Below are 22738 nucleotides of genomic sequence, written 5' to 3' on the forward strand. Positions count from 1 at the left end.
AGGGCATTGGTCCATCGTGCCTGTATCAGCATCTATTGAAAATAAGAAGCTTTGCTAACCCATGTTAATGATCTCATGATGCATTGCTTTTACTTAACAAACCTTGAGCAACGATGAAGAATTATTGATTTATTGTCAGTTTGGTTGAGGAGCATCAACAGTTGCCCTGCACCTGAACAGAATAATACAACAGCATTCACTCTCAATCAATACAAAGGCTAATGTTCTTGTTTTCAATAATTTTCCAGACAGCAATGAAAGGTGAGATACTTGCCAGTCATTGAGAACCTGCCAAATTGACACCGTTTATGAGCATAATACCCCTGAATTAGTAAGATTGATAGCGGTAAATTTCAAGCATGAAATTTGTGTTTCAATTCAAAATGGATGGGATATGGTGTTTGAAGCCCTGCTGCAATAATAGGGTAAGGTTGCAATCCTACACAATGTGGTTTTTGCATTTCTTGTACTCTTAATGTAGATTTAAGGGGTAGCGTACAATTTAAGCCTTTTCCTCTGTCTAAGGCCAGAATTTTACATTGGGTGGGAGGCCTCACCCACTGGCTGAAAAGTTGGTAGTGAGCCCGCCTCTTTCGACCTGGCCCACAATTGGTCTTGGGTGGCACTTGAACCTCCTTGAGGCAGGAACTCTCGCCTAATGGTACTTCTGACCAATCAGCGGGCTGGCAGCTCTTAGTCCTAGTAGTGTCACCGGGAGTGGTGGTCACTGTTGGGACAACACCCAGCCATCGTGGGTAACAGAGAGGACAGCCCTGGAGCTCAGGTAAGTTTTTAGGGCCTCGCTGGGGACAATTGGCTGGGCCCTAGTGAGACAAGTTGGGTTGGCTGGGCTGGGGGTGGGGTGCGGTGGGGTGACCAGGGCTTCAGTAGCAGCCCTCCGTGGGGCACAGAATGCCCGATCAGCAGGGCCCCCCCCCCCACAGCCCGCAAGAAGGCTGACTGATTTTACCAGGCGGATTCTTGGGGCCTTTGCCATCAAGCTGCCAATGGTAAAATACCCACAGTGTCAGGAGGAGGCCCTTAAGTGGCAGTTAATTGGCCATTTAAGGGGCTTGATTAGCCTGGGATGGGTGGGCCATTTCTCACCACCGCCCCATGTAAAATTGCAGCAGGAGGGGAACGGCTCTCCCGCCTTCCACTCAATTTTTACGCGCCCCCACTCGTTGGGAGGGCTGTAAAATTCCAGCCTAATTCTTCTTTGCAGGCGCTCTTTGCTGGGATGCAATTCCACAAGCAGGGCTATTAGTTATAGGGAAGCCTTGTTGGCAGACAATCTGACTGTAGAGGACATCAAAGCCAAGCTAGTCCAGTCCTCCTGTAACATCCACGTGCACTTTCCAGCTGGGGATTTCTCTTCCCTTCCCTAACCCAAAGGCATGGAGAACAAGTTTGCTTCCCCATCACCCCCACCCCCCTGCCCCAAGTTAAAATCAGCTAAAACAGCACAGACAGGGATAAAATTAGGATTTTCCTGGCACAGAGACACTTTACCAGTTAACCTAATGTTCTTTTCTACCAATTAAATTTTTTATAAAGTAAACAAAGTCAACCAAAAATTTTCACCCAACCTGATTAATTTTTGTGAAGCTCAACTGAGTAAATTGTTAAAATAACTGTTTCCCATTTCTATGACATCTGAGGACTGGCCCAAGAAAGGGGAGAACTGGCTACTAAATATTCTTGGATACAGGGCATTAAGAGAGAAAAGAAAGGAGATTGGATGGCAGTGTTGTTTAATAAGAGCTTTACAGTGCTAGAGAGGGATGATGTCCAAGAGAAGGCAATGACAAAATTGAATTGATTAGAGTTAAGGAATAATTAAGGTACCATTACACCTCTCAGTGCATTCTATAGGCCACCAACTGATAACAGGGCACTTTAGTTATCCTGGGTTAGCAATAGTGTAAAGAGCAGAGAGGGTGAAAGAGTTTCTGAAGTGTGTTCAGGAGAATTTTCTTGATCAGTATGTTGTCGGCACAAAGCGGAAGGAGGCATTGCTTCAAGTGGCAGTAGGGGAACATTTACAGAACAGTAATCATAGCATTATAAGGTTAGTTATGGAAAAGGACAAGGAACAATGCAAAGTAAAATATTTAATTGGTGAAAAGCCAATTTCAGTGACCCAGGTAAATTGCAATTAAAGATCGGCAGGCAAAACTGCAATGTAACAACGGACTGCGTTTAAAGAGATGGTTCAGGTACAGTCAAGATACATTCCCACATGGGAGAAATATCGAACAACCAAAGCCAGAGCTGCCTGGATGACAATAAAGATAGAGAGCAAGATGAAGCAGAACAAAGGTGTGACAGGTGTCAGGTTCATAGTACAAGTGAGAATGAGACTGAAAATAGAAAGCTCAGTGGGGAAGTGAAAAAGGAAATGACAGAGACAAAGTGAGAGACTGGCAGCTAACATACAAGGGAATCCATAAATCTTTTATAGGCCTAGAAATAGCAAAAGGGTAGTAAGAGGAGGAGTTGGGATGATTAGGGACCAAAAAGGGGATCTATGCATGGAGGCAGAGGGCATGGCTGAGGCACTAAATGCATACTATTGCATCTGTTTTTACCGAGGAAGCAGATGCTGCATGTCATAGTGAAAGAGCAGGTAGTTGAGAGACTAAAAATTGATAGAGGAGGTACTAGAAAGGCTGTGTGTACTTAAAGTTGATAACTCAGCAGGACCGGTTGAGATGCAACTGAGTATACTGAGGGAAGTAGGGGTGGAAATTTCAGAGGTACTGGCCATAATCTTCCGATCCTCCTTAGACACAAGGATGGTGCCAGAGGACTGGAGAATTGCAAATGTTACACCCTTGTTTAAAAAAGGGTTTAAGGGCAAGCCCTGCAACTACAAACCAATCAGTTTAACCTCAATGGTGGGAAAGCTTTTAGAAACGATAATCCGGGACAAAATTAACAGCCACTTGGACAAATGTATATTAAGGCAAGCCAGCATGGATTTGTTAAAGGCAAATCATGTTTAACTAATTTGATTTAGCATTTTTCTGAGGTAACAGAGAGGATTGATAAGGATAATGCGGTTGATGTGATATACATGGACGTCCGAAAGGAATTTGATAAAATGCCACATAATAGACTTGCAGTAAAGATGAAGCCCATGGACTCAAAGGACAGTGACAGCATTGATGCAAAGTTGTCTGATTGACAGGAAACAGAGAGTAGGAGTAAATGATTGTTTTTCAGATTGGAGGAGGGGAAACAGTGAGTTACCCAGGGGTCTGTACTAGGATCACTGCTTTTTCTGATATATATTAATCACATTGACTTGGGTGCACAGGGCACAATTTCAAAATTTGCAGATTACATAAAACTTGGAAGTATTGTGAACTATGAGGAGGACAGTGATAAACTTCATGAGGACATAGTCAGGCTAGTGGAATGGATGGACATGTGGCAGATGAAATTTAATGCAGAGAAGTGTGAAGTGATTCATTTTGGTAGGAAGAATGAGGAAAAGCAATATAAAGGGTATAATTTTTAAGTATAATAAACTCACCTCTTGTTTAAACTCAAGAAAACCTGTACAATTGGTTCTTTTATGATTACAACAAAGGTAAAAGATTTACTGAAGTGGTAAGCACATCCACTAATTAAAAAGGAATAAACCCTGTTGTGTTCAAGAGGATGGGCAAGAGGGGAGCCTTGTGACCCCTCCTCACCTCATTGTAACGGATATACCACCTTTTGCTAACTCAGGACATCCCAATGTGCTTCAAAGCCAATTAAAAACGTTAGTACAGAAGTAATCTGTGTTGTAGAGAAATTTGGCAGTCATTTATGCACAGCAAGGCTCCACAAACAACAATCACATAATGACTGGTTAATTTATTTTTGGTGCTGTTAGTTAAAATGCTTGCCAGAATTCTGGGAAAGCTCTCTTGCTCTTTTTCAAATAACACCATGGAATCTTTTACATACGCCTAAGGGGTCAGATGGAACTTCAATTTAGTGTCTCGTCCAAAAGGTGGCACCTTTAACAGAGGAGCAGAGGTGAGAGTGCTACCACTGAGTCAAGGCTAATATCTGAAGTACAGCACATTATACCACCCATCAATGACAATAAACTAATAAAACTCTTTAAGCCCAGCAAATTATGTTATCAAATGAATAAGTGCACTTATATCAATTTATTTCCACTAGTTGAATCTAGCTTTAACTTGCTCACACCAAAAAAAATTAAAAGAATGCCCTGATTATAGTCACAAACAGCATCTGTGTATCTGACCCAAAGTTCACGGTTTTTGAGTCCTCTTTGGCCACTCTTGCCCGTAGTTGCGAAGCCTCGGTGCAGTTTAACTTCCAGCTGAGTTTCATTCCTCACATCGGATCATTTGTCAAGACTTTTTCCCAACCCCAAAGTTGTTCCTGCCTCTGCGCTTACCTCTTCCAGCCATTTCCCCGATTCAAACTGGTTCATCATAAGACTTCTAAAGGACTTTGCTTGCTGGGCACCCTTGATGAAATACAACTTGGTGGTTCATGTCCTATCTTGTAACTGCCCCTCTCCCTAACCATTTCTCACTCTTGCCAAGCTTCACTGGTTGCTTATGCTTCAACAGATCAACTGTAAGATCTTTATCCTTGCGTTTAAATCTTTGTGGCTTCACCGCACTTGATCTCAGTGATGTCTCCCGAACCTTTTGTTCCTACACACAGGCCTACTCTCATACTTTGTTCCTTTCTGCCAGTTCTTTGGCTTGTTTTAAAAGATCATTGATCTGAAACATTGACTCTAGTTTTTCTCCATGGAACTCCCCCTCCTTCACCAGTGAAAACCTTAAAGTGGTAGAAGTTGGAGAACTGCTCCCTGAAATATTTCAGAAAATAGGGTACTCATTTAAATGAAACTCTTGCTTACTAGGCATTCCACAAAACCATCTTCCAGTGATTGTTTCTACATCCTTTTGATTTCTACCCAGTTCATATATTGTTGAGGTTTTCTGTCAAGATACTAAAGCAGAAGCCTTTTTCTTTGTTATTAAAACTTTGCTGAGTGCAAATGAGGATGTGCTGTCATACAGCTTTGCTCTACAATGCCCTCATCCTAGAACAATTAGATCCCTCATCAGTGCAATTCTGCCAATGAGTACTTCAACAGAATGGATCAGGCCAACCTTTCCTTGGCCTGAGTTCTGTCCAAACATGTTAATAGTAGCACCAATAATTAATAAAGATTGACTTGTACATAGAGAGCCAAGTTGTATGCAGAAATTCCAAGTGAAAGGAAAAGTTTTTATTAGTGCTTATGTTGAAGGTGCTCATATTAGTGCTTAAAATAACAAAGGTGTAACTTAATGTCAAGATGTGTTTGGATAAAAATAAACTATACAAGTCCACATGAATCATCCATCCTCAATGCCACCCCCAGAATCCGGTTACAGGATCTAACTGTATCTTGAATTAATTCAGTGTCCTAGTCTTAATCAGCGGAGGCAGATGGTGAAATTTGAATTCAATTAATAAATCTGGAATTAAAAACTAATCTAATGGTGACCATGAAACCAGTCAATTGTTGTCCAAAAGCCAACTGGTTCACTAATGGCCTTTAGGGAATGAAATCTGCCATCCTGAACTGGTCTGATCTACATGTGACTCCAGACCCACAGCAATGTGGTTGACTCTTAAAAAATGCCCTCTGAAATGGCCTAGCAAGCCACTCAGTTCAAGGGCAATTAGGGATGTGCAATAAATGCTGGCTTAGCCAGCAACACCCACATCCCAAAAACGAATAAAAAAGAAAATTACCCTTCCTGCATTGGATGCTGAAGAAATGGTTACATCAGATATCCGAGCCTCAATTTTCAATTGTGTCATCCTCCATAAGTGACAGTAGTTAAGATGCAGCAAAGCATAAATGTGGATATAGAACTGCTTTGTGCAAGCTCTGTCCAGAATATAGACCAAGTAGACTTCCAGAGGCATTTTGAGTGATGCAGGGAACATCCACCATAGTTCGATTTCAATGTGGACTGAATAGCATATTGACGGCACTGCTACTTCCTGGCATTTCCACCAGATATGCACTCAGTCATCCATATGTCCAGACATACTAAGCAACTGTTCAATACATAAGTAAAATATTGAAGGGCTAAATAAAATTCAAGTATCAGTTTCTGTGGAAGTGATTTTGTACCTTGTTTTGCCCTGAATTTTTAATATGGCAGTGCCTAAATACGTGCTAGAGATGTTGGAAATAGGTTTCCTTATGAGAATCCATTTTTATATTTTCAGAAGATAAGCAATGTGGAGAGAGCATTAGGCTGATAGCAAAAGGACACAGTCCTGTGGCACTAATACCTTAGCTGTAGAGGTACATTTACCTGAATTTGTTGTTTTTGAGAACTAATTACTATATAGCTAAACAATAACAGTTACAAGCTCATTATGATGGTTAAACTAGTGGGAAGTCACCAAAACTGCTCTTGGCCTCTTACATGCAAATGGTATGAACGAAGAGATTTAAGAGTAAAACAATGTCACAAAAGAACACTTCAGTCTACCATCTGTAAAGACAAATGCAAGAACATTTGTTCATGAGCTCAGATTTTTAATTTTCTTTATATGTCCTTCATTACAGAAAAGGTACTCAATAGGCCAGAGTATGTGACTGAACCCTGAACTCATTTAAGATATAGGCAGGTTTTTAGATCTAGTCCTTCATGTTGCAGTCATTTATCTAGTACAATGCCAACTAACCTTTAGGCACAGAAACTGTTCAAACCTTGAATGCGCAATTAGGTGAAAGTCACCAAATCTAAACTGATCAGAACTGACTCCTAATCAACAACACATATCTGAATCTACGCAATTTGTTTTACATTCAATCCTGTTGCTTAATAAAACTAGTCACCATGTAAGTCAACGACAGTGATTTTAACAGAAAAACAGCTGAATTAAAAATGCAACAGAACAAACGTCCATAATTAAGAATCTGAGGTTGATGACAAGAGTTGCAACATAAACATGAGACTAAAAATTGTTTTCAATGTTAAGTCTTTTTCTCTCCACGCTAAAACTTGTTGGCAGGTGTTTACGGATTTTTTACAATGCTTAACAGTTCTTCCTTATCCATCAGGTAACCACTTTTTTTCCATGTATCCCTAAGTTCCTGCAGCATTGTCCCAATTTCCTTTCCAGAAACAATCCCTATTCTTCGCAGATCATGGCCACTAACAGGAAAGCGTGGAATTGACCACTGCTCCATAGCCTTGAGTAACTTCTCCTCTCCCTGGTACTTCAGCAGTTCACACACTCTGCTTTGCACATCCGGTTCTCTGGACTGAAAATGGAGCAGAAAACTGATAAACCAAACGAATAGCAACAGTCTATTGAATTAATACACCGAAGCAGTAAGAAATGACACTAACCATTCAGCAACCAACTGTACAATGTAAAGTAAGTGACCGAACAAACAGGTAACGTGAAAAGTCATGGTCAGACACTTTCAACAGGTTTGCAATTTTATTATATTGGCAGATTATTAAATGTTAAACCTGTGATTTGTCTCTTGCTTTTAACATCTCCGCTCAAAAAAAACTGTTACATTACTTCTATTAAGTGTTGAAATCAATCAGATGATAACTCTTGGATGTTTAAGCAACTCAATGATATATTAAAAAGTCCAGTTTGACAGAGCACTGCATTGAAAACCCAATTTTGCCTGGCTTGCTTATTAAGGCGGAGTAGAAATCGCAATCCTAGCGGCACAGTGGCTAGCACCACAGCCTCACAGCTCCATGGACCCGGGTTCAATTTTGGGTACTGCCCGTGCGGAGTTTGCAAGTTCTCCCTGCGACCGCGTGGGTTTTCACCGGATGCTCCGGTTTCCTCCCACAGCCAAAGACTTGCAGGTTGATAGGTAAATTGGCCATTGTAAATTGCCCCTAGTGTAGGTAGGTGGTACGGAATATAGGATTACTGTAGGGCTAGTATAAATGGGTGGTTCTTGGTCGGCACAGATTCGGTGGGCTAAAGGGCCTGTTTCAGTGCTGTATCTTTAAACAAAATCCCAAACTAATTTTTTTTTTTTTTTTGAAGGGCGCAGTTATACTGCAGATACTGGTACCTGCTTAAAGCAACAGGGGAGCCGGACCAGTTACACTGCTGGTTCTGCAGTGTTCCCTGACAGTGAAAATGGTCCTCTGCTCATGCAGTATTTTAATCTACTCCTCAGGTTGGTGTACAAGTTATTTTCTGTATGCTCATGGCCCCAGCACTCTTATACTCCCCCAAACACATTCATGAATTTGAACCTGTGGATTTTCCACCTTTATTACTAAAACTTCAAAAAAAGTGTGTAGTAGAATCAGATATAAATAGGTTTGAGCATGGATTTAATCTCTGACCTAAATGTCTTTACCATAAACATCTAAATACCTCAACTGAAATCAGCCACAATTTTTTTTTTAAATCGCCTTATTTAGTTTATGCAATCCAAGACCACAGAAATGAATACTGAACTCAAGACAGTCAAGGGACAATGAACCACTGAAGCCAGCATATTTCCCCATTTTAAAAATGCCTCAACACCACATGATGCAGGTTATTTTCACCAGAAGTCAGACTATATACACTGAATTCTATTTATCTTCCCACCTTTTTTTGGAAATTAAAAAATTTTTTACTTACATCTATAATGAAATCTCTGTAGGGTTTTAGTGGATCGGTATCATCAGCCTTGATCAAATCTCTTCTATACTTAACTAAAAATAAACCAAGTTGCTTTTCCTCTTTCGAAATTTTCAGCCTCAAGTCAAGTCTCAGAACATCGTCCTGAATTCGAAACAGTGCTGAAAGAACAGTCATGGGTTTTGGAGAGTGATTGTGCACATTTTTGCACACTCTGTTCAGTTCCTCTAGGCTGCCTTCAATTACTGGTAATCCTACAGGGGGGGGGGGGGGGAGGAAAAAAAATTGAAGCTAAAATGAGATATATGTCAGAAATTTCAACTATTGAGCAAGTAAAAAGCTATTTCATATATTGCCACTCTGCGAGGAATTGTACATTACCATAAGAGAGATCAAGAGTATATATGCCTACCAATATACTGGGCTACATCCAATTCATACATAAGGCTGACAAGATGAGCAGCATGGTTTCCAACTAGCGTTTTTTTCAGCTCTAACCAGATTCTTTCTCCAGAAATCCAAGCCATGCCCTTTGCATGTTGTTTGATTGACTTCAGTGTCTTTGGGTCATGGTCTCCTGACTCTTTGGCAATCTTGCCATAAAACCTAGAAGATATAAAGTTACGAGTACAATGAAGCAGATTTTATTCCAAAGATTCAAGGTTTATCTACTTCCACATTTACTGTACCAGTCCAGCCACTCTTCCAGAGAGTCCAGTGGGCCTGAAAGTGTTTTTGGGTAGGGATCTACATTTCAGGGGTCCCTCAGTTTACCAGAACTTGTCCAACTTCAGCAAAATCTAAATATCTTAAATGTGGTGCTTGGGACAGAGGTTGATGGTTATAGTGTCCCAAAATTCTCTTCGTCACGAGCATAAAATTGATTTACTTTCAAAATCTAGCCAGAAAAGAGTTCACAGTCGCCAACAAGGGTGAATTCGGTATGATTTTCAGGTGCATAGAATGGTATTTCTTTAATCTCCTAAAGCTATACAATGCTGAATGTTTCCTTGGAACAATTCTCAACTTACTCACTTCCTGCCAAAGGAAAGCATGCTAGTGATGTGCTGGTAACTGTTGCTTCTTGCTCACCAACAGCAAAACACTCAGATTAATATTTGTTTTTGGAGAATTTGGGGGATGAGGGAAGGTGCACATGGAATAAAGCAAAGCATCAGGGGTAACAGTTCAGTGCAAATGCTGTCTGCATGCATCAAGATGAGGGCCATGTTTTTCCCCATCAGTTGCCACTCAGCTCTCCTCAATCAGTAGGACTGTAATGCCATTTTTTTTTGTAATGAAAGGCTATAATGAAAGAAAACTGATGTATATAGTTGATCTATTGGTGGTAGTCTCACCTACAATCAGGACAGCATCAAAAATGCAGGAAAACAGCACAAGGTCAGCATGAGGGGTCAGATCTCCTGCACCATTGGATGTGGATCTGAGTGAAAGCACATACACGTACACAAATTTAGTTCAATATATGGGTCAAAATGAAATACAGGACTCAACCAGGCTCAAAACAGCAGGTCTCACAACTTGCAAGCTCTAAGACATGAGACTGCAAGCAGGAGGATGATCTTGTGTCAAAATATGCTTTATTTAAATCGAGTGACAGTTGTGCCTCAATGGTATAGCTGGATCCCAAGAATAAACTCCTTCAATGGTAATAATTTACTCAAGCCCTTCTCTCTCTAACTACATTGGAGTGTAGCAATCTGTCCCTGGAGGAGTGACTGAATTTAGCATCAGATGTCATCATGAGGACGTAAAAATCTCTATAATAGCTTGGTATTCTCTTTCAGTCCCTCAATACAACCTAATTGGGGAGGGGGGGGGGGGTTCGAGAGAGGATATGAAGGTTTTCTAAAAATATTAAAGTTTCTGGGTTAAAAATATCTTAAAGTATACAAACACTGAAATAGCACTTCATGTAGAGATTGAAAAGAGATTTAGTTAATTAATACCATAAGTTCAACAATATTTCTGTAACATGAAGTTCCCTGTGCTTATGTTTCACAATATTTTACTAAATACTTTAAACATTTCCTTAGATGGTTTATCAAAAATAGTACTACTTTTCCTCAACCAGAATAGAACTATTTGATATCACAACTACACTGTAAAGTTTTCAGAGATTGGCTATTTAACATGAACGAGGTAGTGGTAAATGCAAAATTCACCTTTTGCACAGTTGATATATTGCAGATTACATAACTGCATATTTCCAGGCCTTCAATTTTATTATTTCTAGAAAAGAAGCCATAGTCAACCAATTAAGTGCAAGGAATTATCTAAATTGGTAGAGCTACACAAATAATTTTTAAAGTGAGAGAGAAGTAATTGCAAAACAAATTTCAGGATTCTATGAAGAACCTTGTACTAATTTAATTTCATGAAACAAAAATGTGGAATTACATATTCCTTGGAATATCCTTTGAAGCTTGTAACAGCAAGATAATTTATACCTGTTCCTGCTCTTTCCAATTCACCCAATCCTTGTTGAATCTTGAAGGGTGAGAACATAATCCCTTCCAATTATCCAAAAATAAAGCTTTCCTTCAGAAACCAAGGCCTACTGTCAGGTTTCTCCCCAATGTAAGATTTTAAAAATTGGTATCAAATCATCTTTAATCAGCTATACCAGTACAGCAAAAAATAAACCAACCTAAAATACCGCATTATTCTCAAATAATCTTCCTGAATCCTCTGTGATGGATCGCCTACGAATCGAACTTTCTTGTTTTTCAGATCCTCATAGCCATTGAAATAATCATATAGTGTACCATCAAGGTCTGAGAAATAATTGAAGCATTAAAATCAATTTTAATGTTTAATTACAAAAGCAAAAATATAAAAAGGCAACAGAAGGGATTGCCCTTCTGAAACTGAAACAGAACATTACCCAGAAACATAGCATTGATCGTCAGGTCTCTTCGTTGAGCATCTGCTTGCCAGTCTGTTGTGAACCGTACATCAGCATGTCTTCCATCTGTTACAACATCAACTCGTAACGTAGTAATCTCAAAGTTCTGATTGTGTACCTATCCAAGATATTTAAAATTGGTAAATTAAAATCTTTCATTCTGAACCCTATAAACTACACCAATCTTGATTTACAACCAACCCAAGGAAATAAGTTAAAGTGCTTAGAACTTTATATTCCAGATATACATAAATTCCAAGAGTCAGGTCAGGTTTCTCCCCCAGTGAATACGGTCTGAATTATTTTTAGACATATTGCATCTAGGAATGTACTCCTGAAGATTCAGTGTAGTTTTATGCATGAGTGGAACAATGCAATATAAATAAGGCAGTAAAGTGAGAAATTAATGCTAAAGCAAGCTTAAATTGCCAGAGCTTGAATAAAGCAAGAGTTAAGAGTAATAAAAACAAGAAATGCTGGAAATACTCAGCAGGTCTGGCAGCATCTGTGGAGAGAGAAGCAGAGTTAACGTTTCAGCTCAGTGACCCTTCTTCAGAACTAGCAGATATTAGAAATGTGAAAAGGTTTTAAGCACGTAAAGCAGGGGTGGGGAAAGAGATAACAAAGGAGGTGTAGCTAGGACAAGGTCACAGAGAATAACCAACCAGAAGGTCATGGAGCAAAGGCAAACAATATGTTAATGGTGTGTTGAAAGACAAAGCATTAGTGCAGATAGGGTGTTAACGGACTGAAAACTGAACAGCCACAAGTACAAACATGAAAAAAAACAGTGGGTAGGCAAACTGAACAAACTAAGATAAAACAAAATAAACACAAAAAAAAAACTAAAAATAAAATGGGGGGCCCGTCATGCTCTGAAACTATTGAACTCAATGTTCAGTCCGGCAGGCTGTAGTGTGCCTAATCGGTAAATGAGATGCTGTTCTTCGAGTTTGCGTTGATGTTCACTGGAACACTGCAGTAATCCCAGGACAGAGACGTGAGCATGAGAGCAGGGGGTGTGTTGAAATGGCAAGCAACCGGAAGCTCGGGGTCATGCTTTCGCACTGAGCGGAGGTGTTCCGCAAAGCGGTCACCCAGTCTGCGTTTGGTCTCCCCAATGTAGAGGAGACCACATTGTGAGCAGCAAATACAGTATACTACATTGAAAGAAGTACAAGTAAATCGCTGCTTCACCTGAAAGGAGTGTTTGGGGCCTGGGATAGTGAGAAGAGAGGAGGTAAATGGGCAGGTTATTACTCCTCCTGCGATTGCAGGGGAAGGTGCCATGGGAAGGGGACGAGGTGGTGGGGGTAATGGAGGAGTGGAGCAGGGTGTCGCGGAGGGAACAATCCCTTCAGAATGCTGACTGGGGAAGGGAGGGGAAGATGCGTTTGGTAGTGGCATCACGCTGGAGGTGGTGGAAATGGCGGAGGATGATCCTTTGGATATGGAGGCTGATGGGGTGGAAAGTGAGGACAAGGGGAACCCTATCGCAGTTCTAGGAGGGAAGGATGAGGGTAGAGGTGTGGGAAATGGGCTGGACACGGTTGAGGGCCCTGTCAATCACAGTGGGGGGGAATCCTCAGTTGAGGAAAAAGGAAGACATATCGGAAGCGCTGTCATGGAAGGTAGCATCATCAGAGCAGATGCGTCGGAGACGGAGAAACTGGAAGAATGGAATGGAGTCCTTACAGGAGGAAGGGTGTGAAGAAGTGTAGTTGAGGTAGCTGTGGGAGTTGGTGGGCTTATAATGGATATTAGTAGACAGCCTATCCCCAGAGATGGAAACAGAGAAGTTGAGGAAGGGAAGTGTCAGAGATGGACCATGTAAAGGTGACAAAAGGGTGTAAATTAGAAGCAAAGTTGATAAAGTTTTCCAGTTTGGGGCGGGAGCAGGAAACAGCACCAATAGAGTCAATGTACTGGAAAAACAGTTGGGGGAGGGGGCCTTAGTAGGACTGGAACAAGGAATGTTCGACATATCCCACAAAAAGACAGGCATAACTAGGACCCACACGGGTACCCATAGCAATACCTTTCACCTGAAGGAAGTGAGCGGAGTTGAAGGAGAAGTTGTTCAATGTGAGAACAAGTTCAGCCAGGCAGAGGAGAGTGGTGGTGGTGGATGGGGACTAGTTGGGCCTCTGCTCAAGGAAGAAGCGGAGAGCCCTCAAACCGTCCTAGTGGGTGATGGAGGTAAGAATTAACAGTATACTGCTCAAGTAACTTCTCTGAATCACGTATGATACATCATCTATAAATCAAACTTTCTACAGTTTACAAAAGCTGATAAGTAAATGACATTTATTTTAACTATTGACTTCCATTAAGCCTCCTGTTTAAAAACCTCAAATTCTGTCATCACATATTTGGGTAACTTACCAGTAACTTTATTGGTTAACCAAACTCATTCAGATTTATAGTATATTAATAAAGACATCTGAATTCCATGTAACAGCAGCCACAGCATCACAACAGAAGTAAACACATCAGTCCTGTGCTGTTCTGTAGGTCTGTTGTTGAACTGACCTTGCATCTGGCCATTAACATTACAAATTTGTTTTAAGTATTAAAACGGTTATGGAAACGATTATGTTACTAAATTTTGACACGTATCTGTTATCTTTGAGGCCTCACTCTTCATGACAACGATACGTTTTATGAAAGGTAATGAGTTATTAAAACACAGCAACCAGCTTTAAGCGGCAGGAAAAGACTTGACTACTTTCATATTTGAGACCTACTCTTGCAGTGATGGTGCCATGTTTCTCCCCTTTGTTGTTGATCATCCGAATACCGGCAGCTTGGAACAATTCTTTCATACGTTCGGGGGTGGCTGTGGTGGCAAAGTCCACATCTTCTGGCTCTTTCCCGCTTAACAAATCCCTCACTGCGCCGCCTGCTATTCTCAACTCATGGTTGTTTTTACTGAACAATTCTGAAAGGCAGTGAGGAAAAAAAGTGCTTGATCACTACTTCAGGGTTTCCAAAACACTTTCTGTGAAAAGTAAAGATTTCACTATTTAAGAGTGGAGAAAAAAAATGCAAACAAAAAATGCCACCAAAGGCCGCTGTCCGAAAACCGAATGGCTGACAGGGAGATGGGAACAGGTAAATGTTGACACACTGTGAGAGTCAACGCACCAAGCGGGACATGCAGCAAACGGACGGCGGCATCAGCTTACAGAACGACCAGGACAACAGGCCCCGCGATAAATAAAGAGAATTCCTGGCCCTCAGTCCCGTTCCCCCTGGAGACACGCTGCAGATGCTCAGAGCTGCTAAGATGGCGGGCCATCGCAGTGCATCAATTCCCGGACCTGGCAGCCTCCCCCTCACCTGCAATACTCTTCAGGCCGTCCGTAAACAGCGACTCAAACTCCACCGTCTTGAGCTGCATGGTGACGAGGCCTCGCCCTAGGGCGCTGCTGATACTGCCAATGCGTACCGCCCAACACCACATCCACCTGGGCTCCTGCTTCTACTGCTGTTAGGGGAAGGAGGGGGACCACGCGCCTACGTACTAGGCCAACCGTTCGAGCCCCACACTGCGACTGCGCCTGGGCAAGTCTCGCGCGATCAGTCCGAGCCGGCAAAGATTAGCACATGAATCGACACCCGTCAATCAAACTGTCTGCAGTCCCCTGTGTGGATGTGTCTAAAGTGGGGAAATAAATAGAAACGAGTATTCATCAACTAGTGAATGGCCACAAAGGTTAGAAAAGTGATAAAATATGGTAAAAATGATTAGCTTTCAGTATTGCTTCAATGACCGAGACTTGGATGTGCAGGGGGCAATTGAGAAATTTGCAGATGACACAAAACTTGGAAGTATTCTGAACTGTGAGGCAGATAATGATAAACTTCAAGAGGACATAGACAGGTTGGTGGAATGGGGGGACACATGGCACATGAAATTTAATGCAGAGAAGTGTGAAGTGATACATTTTGGTTGGAAGAATGAAAATAAATAATATAAAATAAATGGTTTGATTCTAAATGAGATGCAGTCCTGGGATTTATAAATGGGGACAGAGAGTACAAAAGCAGGGAAGTTATGATGAACCTTTATAAAACACTGGTTTGGAATAAACTGAAGTCTTGTATCCAGTTCTAGGCACCACACTTTAGGAAGGATGTGAAAGCATTGGATGGGTGAAGAAAACATTCATGAGAATGATTCTAGGGATGAGGAACTACAGTTACATGGATAGGTTGGAGAAGCTGGAGTTGTTCTTTTTGGAGAAGAGAAGATTAAGAGGCGATTTGATAGAAACATTCAAAACCATGAAGGATCTGGACGGAGTAGATAGGGAGAAATTGGAAGGATCCAGAACAGAAAACACCAATTTAAGGTGATTGGCAAAAGAAACAATGGTGACATTAAAAAAAACATGTTTATGCAATGAGTGGTTAGGATCTGGAATGCACCACCAGAGAGTGTGATGGAAGCAGACTCAATCGTGGCTTTCAAAAAGGAATTGTATGATTATCTGAAGAGAAAAAGTTGCAGGGCTACTAGGAAAAGGCAGGAGACTGGGACTTGGGTGAATTGCTCTTACAGAGAGCTGGCATAGACAAGATGGGCCGAATAGCTTCCTTTTATCCTGTTACTATTCTATGATCAATAATTTTATGACCTTTTGCATCTACCTGAACATGGCGATGGAGGGAAGGAAGGAGGAATGGAAAGGAGATGGTTTTTGGAGGGAGGGAAAGGGGGATGATCTGAGAGGGAAGGGGGAATAATTGGGGGAAGGTATGGGGGATTTTCAGGAGAGAGGGGGAAAGGATGATTGAGGGAGGGAGGGTAGAGGAATGATCTGGAGGGAGTGAAGGGGGATGATGGGGGAGGAAAGTAAAGAATTGATGATTGAGGGATGGAGGGGAAGGGGTGGCTGGGGAGGGAGGGAGGAAGTGAAAGGGAGGATGATAGGATTAGATGAAGTAACGTTGGAGGAGGCTCGTGTGAAGCATAAACACTGGTATAGATCAGTTGGGCCAATTCTCCTGTTTCTATGCTGTAAATTCTATGAATTAGAGTCATAGAGTTATACAGCACAGAAACAGGCCCTTCGGCCCATCGTGTCTGTGCCGGCCATCAAGCACCTGGAATGGATCAGGAAAAAAAAGGAGGCTTATGGCAGATTTAGAACACTGAAAACAGCAGAGGCACTAGAGGAGTATAGAAAGTGTCAGGGGGTACTTAAAAAAGTAAGTAGGGGAGCGAAGAGGGGACATGAAAAAACACTGGCGGGCAAGATAAAGGAAAATCCTAAGGCGTTTTATGTATATTAAGGGCAAGAGGAAAACCAGGGAAAGAGTAGGGCCCATTAGCGACCAGAGAGGCAATCTGAGTGGAGCCGGAGGACATAGGTGAGGTTTTAAATGATTACTTTTCATTTGTGTTCATTATGGAGAAGGATGATGTCGGTATAGAGATCAGGGAGGGGGATTGTGATATACTTGAACATATTAGCATTGAAAGGGAGGAAGTATTAGCTGTTTTAGCGGGCTTAAAAGTGGATAAATCCCCAGGCCCAGATAAGATGTATCCCAGGCTGTTATGTGAGGCAAGGGAGGAGATTGCAGGGGCTCTCCAACGTTACTTCATCTAATTCTATCATCCTCCCTTTCACTTCCTCCCTCCCTCCCCATCCACCCCTTCCCCTCCATCCCTCAATCATCAATTCTTTCCTCCCCCATCAACCCCCTTTCCCTTCATCCCCATCATCCCCCTTCCCTTCCTCCAGATCATTCCTCTACCCTCCCTCCCTCCCTCTTAGAATTTACAGCACAGAAACAGGAGAATTGGCCCAACTGGTCTATACCAGTGTTTATGCACAAATTTTAGAATTCCTCTCTGGCCAGAGGAGAGGTACCAGAGGACTGGAGGACACTGAATGTGGTACCATTATTTAAGAAGAGTAGCAGGGATAAACCAGGTAATTACAGGCTGATGAGTCTAACATCAGTGGTTGGGTAACTATTGGAAAAATTCTGAGGGACAGGATTAATCTCCCTTTGGAGAGGCAGAGATTAATCAGGGATAGTCAGCATGGCTTTGGCAGGGGGAGATCATGCCTAACTAACTTGATTGAATTTTTCAAGACAGTGACGAGATGTGTAGATGAGGGTAAAGCAGTTGATATAGTCTACATGGACTTCAGTAAGGCTTTTGATAAGGTCCCGCATGGGAGATTGGTTAAGAAGGTAAGAGCCCATGGGATTCAGGGCAATTTGGCAAACTGGATCCAAAATAGGCTTAGTGGCAGGAGACAGAGGGTAATGGTCGAGGGTTGTTTTTGCGAGTGGAAGCCTGTGACCAGTGGTGTACCACAGGGATCGGTGCTGGGACCCTTGCTGTTTGTAGTGTACATTAATGATTTAGACGTGAATATAGGTGTTATGTTCAGGAAGTTCGCAGATGACACGAAAATTGGTGGTGTCGTAAATAGTGAGGAGGAAACACTTAGATTACAGGACGATACAGATGGCCTGGTAAGATGGGTGGAGCTGTGCCAAATGGAATTTAAGTCTGAGGTGATGTATTTAGGGAGGACTAATAAGGCAATGGAATATACAATGGATGGTAGGACCCAAGGAAGTACAGAAAGTCAGAGTGACCTTGGCATACTTGTCCGTAGATCACTGAAGGCAGCAGCACAGGTCGATAAGGTGGTTAGAAAGGCATATGGGATACTTGCTTTTATTAGCCGAGGCACAGAATATAAGAGCAGGGAGGTTATGATGGAGCTGTATAAAACGCTAGTTAGGCCACAGCCGGAGTACTGTGTACAGTTCTGGGTACCGCACTCCAGGAAGGATGTGATAGGACTGGAGAGGGTGCAGAGGAGATTCACCAGAATGTTAGAAACATAGAAAATAGGAGCAGGAGTAGGCCATTCGGCCCTTCGAGCCTGATTCGCCATTCATTATGATCATGGCTGATCATCCAACTCAGTAGCCTTTTCCGGCTTTCACCGGGGTAGGCGGTGGCGTAGTGGTATTATCACTGGACGAGTAACCCAGAGACCCAGGGTATTTCTCTGGGGACATGGGTTCGAATCCCACCACAGCAGAAGGTGGAATTTGAACTTAACTAATAAATCTGGAATTAAAAGCTAGTCTAATGCTGGCCATGAAAACGTTGTCGATTGTTGTAAAAACCCATCTGGTTCACTAATGTCCTTTAGGGAAGGAAATCTGCTGTCCTCACCTGCTCTGGCCTACATGTGACTACAGACCCACAGCAATGTGGTTAACTCTTACATGCCCTCTGAAATGGCCTAGCAAGCCATTCTGTCGTACCTAACCGCTACGAAGTCAATAAAAAGGAATGAAACCGGACGGACCACCCGGCATCGACCCAGGCACCGGAAACGATAATGGCAAACCCAGCCTGTGGACCCTGCAAAGTCCTCCTTACTAACATCTGGGGGCTTGTGCCAAGGTTGGGAGAGCTGTCCAACAGACTAGTCAAGCAACAACCTGACATAGTCATACTCACGGAATCATACCTTACAGTCATCAGCTGATGACTCAGTACTCCACCATTTTGAACACCACTTGGAGGAAGCACTGAGGGTGGCAAGGGCACAAAATGTACTCTGGGTGGGGGACTTCAATGTCCATCACCAAGAGTGGCTCAGTAGCACCACTACTGACCGAGCTGGCCGAGTCCGAAAGGACATAGCTGCTGGACTAGGTCTGCGGCAGGTGGTGGGGGAACCAACACGAGGGAAAAACATACTTGACCTCGTCCTCACCAATCTGCCTATTGCAGATGCTTCTGTCCATGACTGTATTGGTAGGAGTGAACACCGCACAGTCCTTGTGGAGACGAAGTCCCGCCTTCACATTGAGGATACCGTCCGTCGTGTTGTGTGGCACATCACCATGCTAAATGGGATAGATTTTGAACAGATGCAGCAATGCAAATCTGTGCATCCATGAGGCGCTGTGGACCATCAACAGCAGCTGAATTGTACTCAACCATAATCTGTAACCTCATGGCCCGGCATATCCCCCTCTCTACCATTACCATCAAGCCAAGAGACCAACCCTGGTACAATGAAGAGTGCAGGAGGGCATGCCAGGAGCAGCACCAGGCATACCTCAAAATGAGGTGTCAACCTCGTGAAGCTACAGTACAGGACTATCTGCATGCCAAACTGCGTAAGCAGCATGCGAAAGACAGAGCTAAGCGATCCCATAACCAATGGATCAGATCGAAGCTCTGCAGTCCTGCCACATCCAGCTGTGAATGGTGGTGGACAATTAAACAACTAACTGGAGGGGGTGGCTCCACAAATATCCCCATCCTAAATGATGGGGGAGCCCAGCATATCAGTGCGAAAGATAAGGCTGAAGCATTTGCAACAATCTTCAGCCTGAAGTGCCGAGTTAATGATCCATCTCGACCTCCTCCTGAAGTCCCCAGCATCACAGATGCCAGACTTCAGCCAATTGGATTCACTCCGCGTGATATCAAGAAACGACTGAAGGCACAGGATACTGCAAAAGCTATGGGTCCTGACAATATTCCGGCAATAGTACTGAAGACCTGTGCTCTAGAACATGCCGCGCCCCTAGCCAAGCTATTCCAGTTCAGCTACAACACTGGCATCTACCCTGCAATGTGGAAAATTGCCCAGGTATGTCCTGTACACAAAAAGCAGGACAAGTCCAACCCAGCCAATTACCACCCCATCAGCCTACTCTCAATCATCAGTAAAGTGATGGAAGGTGTCATCAACAGTGCCATCAAGCGGCACTTGCTTAGCAATAACCTGCTCAGTGATGCTCAGTTTGGGTTCCGCCAGGGCCACTCCGCTCCTGACCTCATTACAGCCTTGGTTCAAACATGGTCAAACGAGCTGAACTCAAGATGTGAGGTGAGAGTAACTGCCCTTGACATCGAGGCAGCATTTGACCGAGTATGGTATCAAGGAGCCCTGGCAAAACTGAGGTCAATGGGAATCAGGGGGAAAACCCTCAGCTGGCTGGAGTCACACCTAGCGCAAAGGAAGATGGTTGTGGTTGTTGGAGGTCAATCATCTGAGCTCCAGGACATCACTGCAGGAGGTCCTCAGGGTAGTGTCCTAGGCCCAACCATCTTCAGCTGCTTCATCAATGACCTTCTTTCAATCATAAGGTCAGAAGTGGGGACGTTCGCTGATGATTGCACAATGTTCAGCACGATTCGTGACTCCTCAGATACTGAAGCAGTTCATGTACAACTGCAGCAAGACCTGGACAATATCCAGGCTTGGGCTGATAAGTGGCAAGTAACATTTGCGCCACACAAGTGCCAGGCAATGACCATCTCCAGCAAGAGAGAATCTAACCATCTAACCATCTCCCCTTGACATTCAACAGCATTACCATCGCTGAATCCCCCACTATCAAGATCCAAGGGACTCCCATTGACCAGAAACTGAACTGGAGTAGCCATATAAATACCATGGCTACAAGAGCAGGTCAGAGGCTAGGAATCCTGAGGCGCGTAACTCACCTCCTGACTCCCCAAAGCCTGTCCACCATCTACAAGGCACAGTCAGGAGTATGATGGAATACTCTCCACTTGCCTGGATGGATGCAGCTCCAACAACACTCAAGAAGCTCGACACCATCCAGGACAAAGCAGCCCGCTTGATTGGCACCCCATCTACAAACATTCACTCCCTCCACCCCGATGCACAGTGGCAGCAGTGTGTACCATCTACAAGATGCACTGCAGCAATGCACCAAGGCTCCTTAGACAGCACCTTCCAAACCCGCGACATCTACCACCTAGAAGGACAAGGGCAGCAAATACATGGGAACACCACCACCTGCAAGTTCCCCTCCAAGTCACACACCATCCTGACTTGGAACGATATCGCCGTTCCTTCACTGTCCCTGGGTCAAAATCCTGGAACTCCCTTCCGAACAGCACTGTGGGTATACCTACCCCAAATGGACTGCAATGGTTCAGGAAGGCAGCTCACCACCACCTTCTCAAGGGCAATTAGGGATGGGCAATAAATGCTGGCCTGGCCAGTGTCGCCCACATCCATGAATGAATAGAAAAAAAACCCCTTTGATCCCTTTAGACCCAAGAGCTATATGTAGCTCCTTTTTGAAAACATACAATGTTTTGGCCTCAACTGCCTTCTGTGGTAGCGAATTCCACAGGCTCACCACTCTCTGGGTGAAGAATTTTCTCCTCATCTCAGTCCTGAAAGGTTTACCCTGTATCCTTAGACTATGATCCCTGGTTCTGGATTCCCCCACCATTGGGAACATCCTTCCTGCATCTACCCTGTCAAGTCCTGTTAGAATTTTATAGGTTTCTATGAGATTCTCCCCTCACTGTTCCGAACTCCAGCAAATATAATCTTAACCGACTCAATCTCTCCTCATACGTCAGTCCCGCCATCCCAGGAATCAGTCTGGTAAACCTTCGCTGCACTCCCTCTATAGCAAGAACATCCTTCCTCAGATAAGGAGACCAAAGCTGCACACAATATTCCAGGTGTGGCCTCACCATGGCCCTGTATAATTGCAGCAAGACATCCCTGCTTCTGTACTCGAATCCTCTCGCTATGAAGGCCAACATACCATTTGCCTTTTTTACCGCCTGTTGCACCTGAATGCTTACCTTCAGCGACTGGTGTCCAAGAACACCTAGGGCTCGCTGCATACTCCCCTCTCTCAGTTTATAGCCATTCAGATAGTAATCTGCCTTCCTGTTTTTGCTACCAAAGTGGATAACCTCACATTTATCCACATTATACTGCATAAGCGACGCATTAGCCCACTCATTTAACTTGTACAAATCACCCTGAAGCCTCTCTGCAACCTCCTCACAACTCAACCTCCCACCCAGTTTTTTGTCATCTGCAAATTTGGAGATATTGCATTTAGTTCCCTCATCTCAATCATTAAAGTGTATTGTGAATAGCTGGGGTCCTAGCACCGATCCCTGCAGTACCCCACTAGTCACTGCCTGCCATTCAGAAAAAGACCCATTTTTCCCTACTCTTTCTTTCCTGTCCGCCAAACAATTTTCTATCCATCGCAATACACTACCCCCAATCCCATGCGCTTTAATTTTACATGCTCATCTCCTATGTGGGACTTTGTCGA

At 43.2% G+C, this 22738-nt stretch overlaps 1 protein-coding gene across 1 annotated transcript; it reads right to left on the bottom strand.

Moving 5' to 3' along the window:
• Nucleotides 1–6549: 6549 nt before the first annotated feature.
• On the bottom strand, nt 6550–15147 carry trnt1 (tRNA nucleotidyl transferase, CCA-adding, 1). The gene is made up of 7 exons (XM_068051490.1): nt 14945–15147; nt 14350–14543; nt 11582–11720; nt 11345–11471; nt 9086–9279; nt 8674–8927; nt 6550–7324 (listed from the first exon to the last, which is right to left on the bottom strand). The coding sequence occupies exons 1-7, from the start codon at nt 15066–15068 to the stop codon at nt 7076–7078; spliced, it is 1281 nt and encodes a 426-aa protein (XP_067907591.1). The 5' UTR covers nt 15069–15147; the 3' UTR covers nt 6550–7075.
• Nucleotides 15148–22738: the final 7591 nt, after the last annotated feature.

The sequence above is a fragment of the Heterodontus francisci genome, chromosome 19 (genome assembly GCF_036365525.1).
Source record: "Heterodontus francisci isolate sHetFra1 chromosome 19, sHetFra1.hap1, whole genome shotgun sequence".
NCBI lineage: Eukaryota > Metazoa > Chordata > Chondrichthyes > Heterodontiformes > Heterodontidae > Heterodontus > Heterodontus francisci.

What these genes read in the sequence shown, in the direction of transcription:
- trnt1 (XM_068051490.1), bottom strand. Translation starts at nt 15,068, where the DNA reads ATGTGGTGTTGGGCGGTACGCATTGGCAGTATCAGCAGCGCCCTAGGG. An exon ending in GGATGTAGCCCAGTATATTG is followed by an intron (nt 8,928 to 9,085) that starts GTAGGCATATAT and finishes CCCCCCCTGTAG; the next exon opens with GATTACCAGTAATTGAAGGC. An exon ending in ACAGAGATTTCATTATAGAT is followed by an intron (nt 7,325 to 8,673) that starts GTAAGTAAAAAA and finishes CTCCATTTTCAG; the next exon opens with TCCAGAGAACCGGATGTGCA.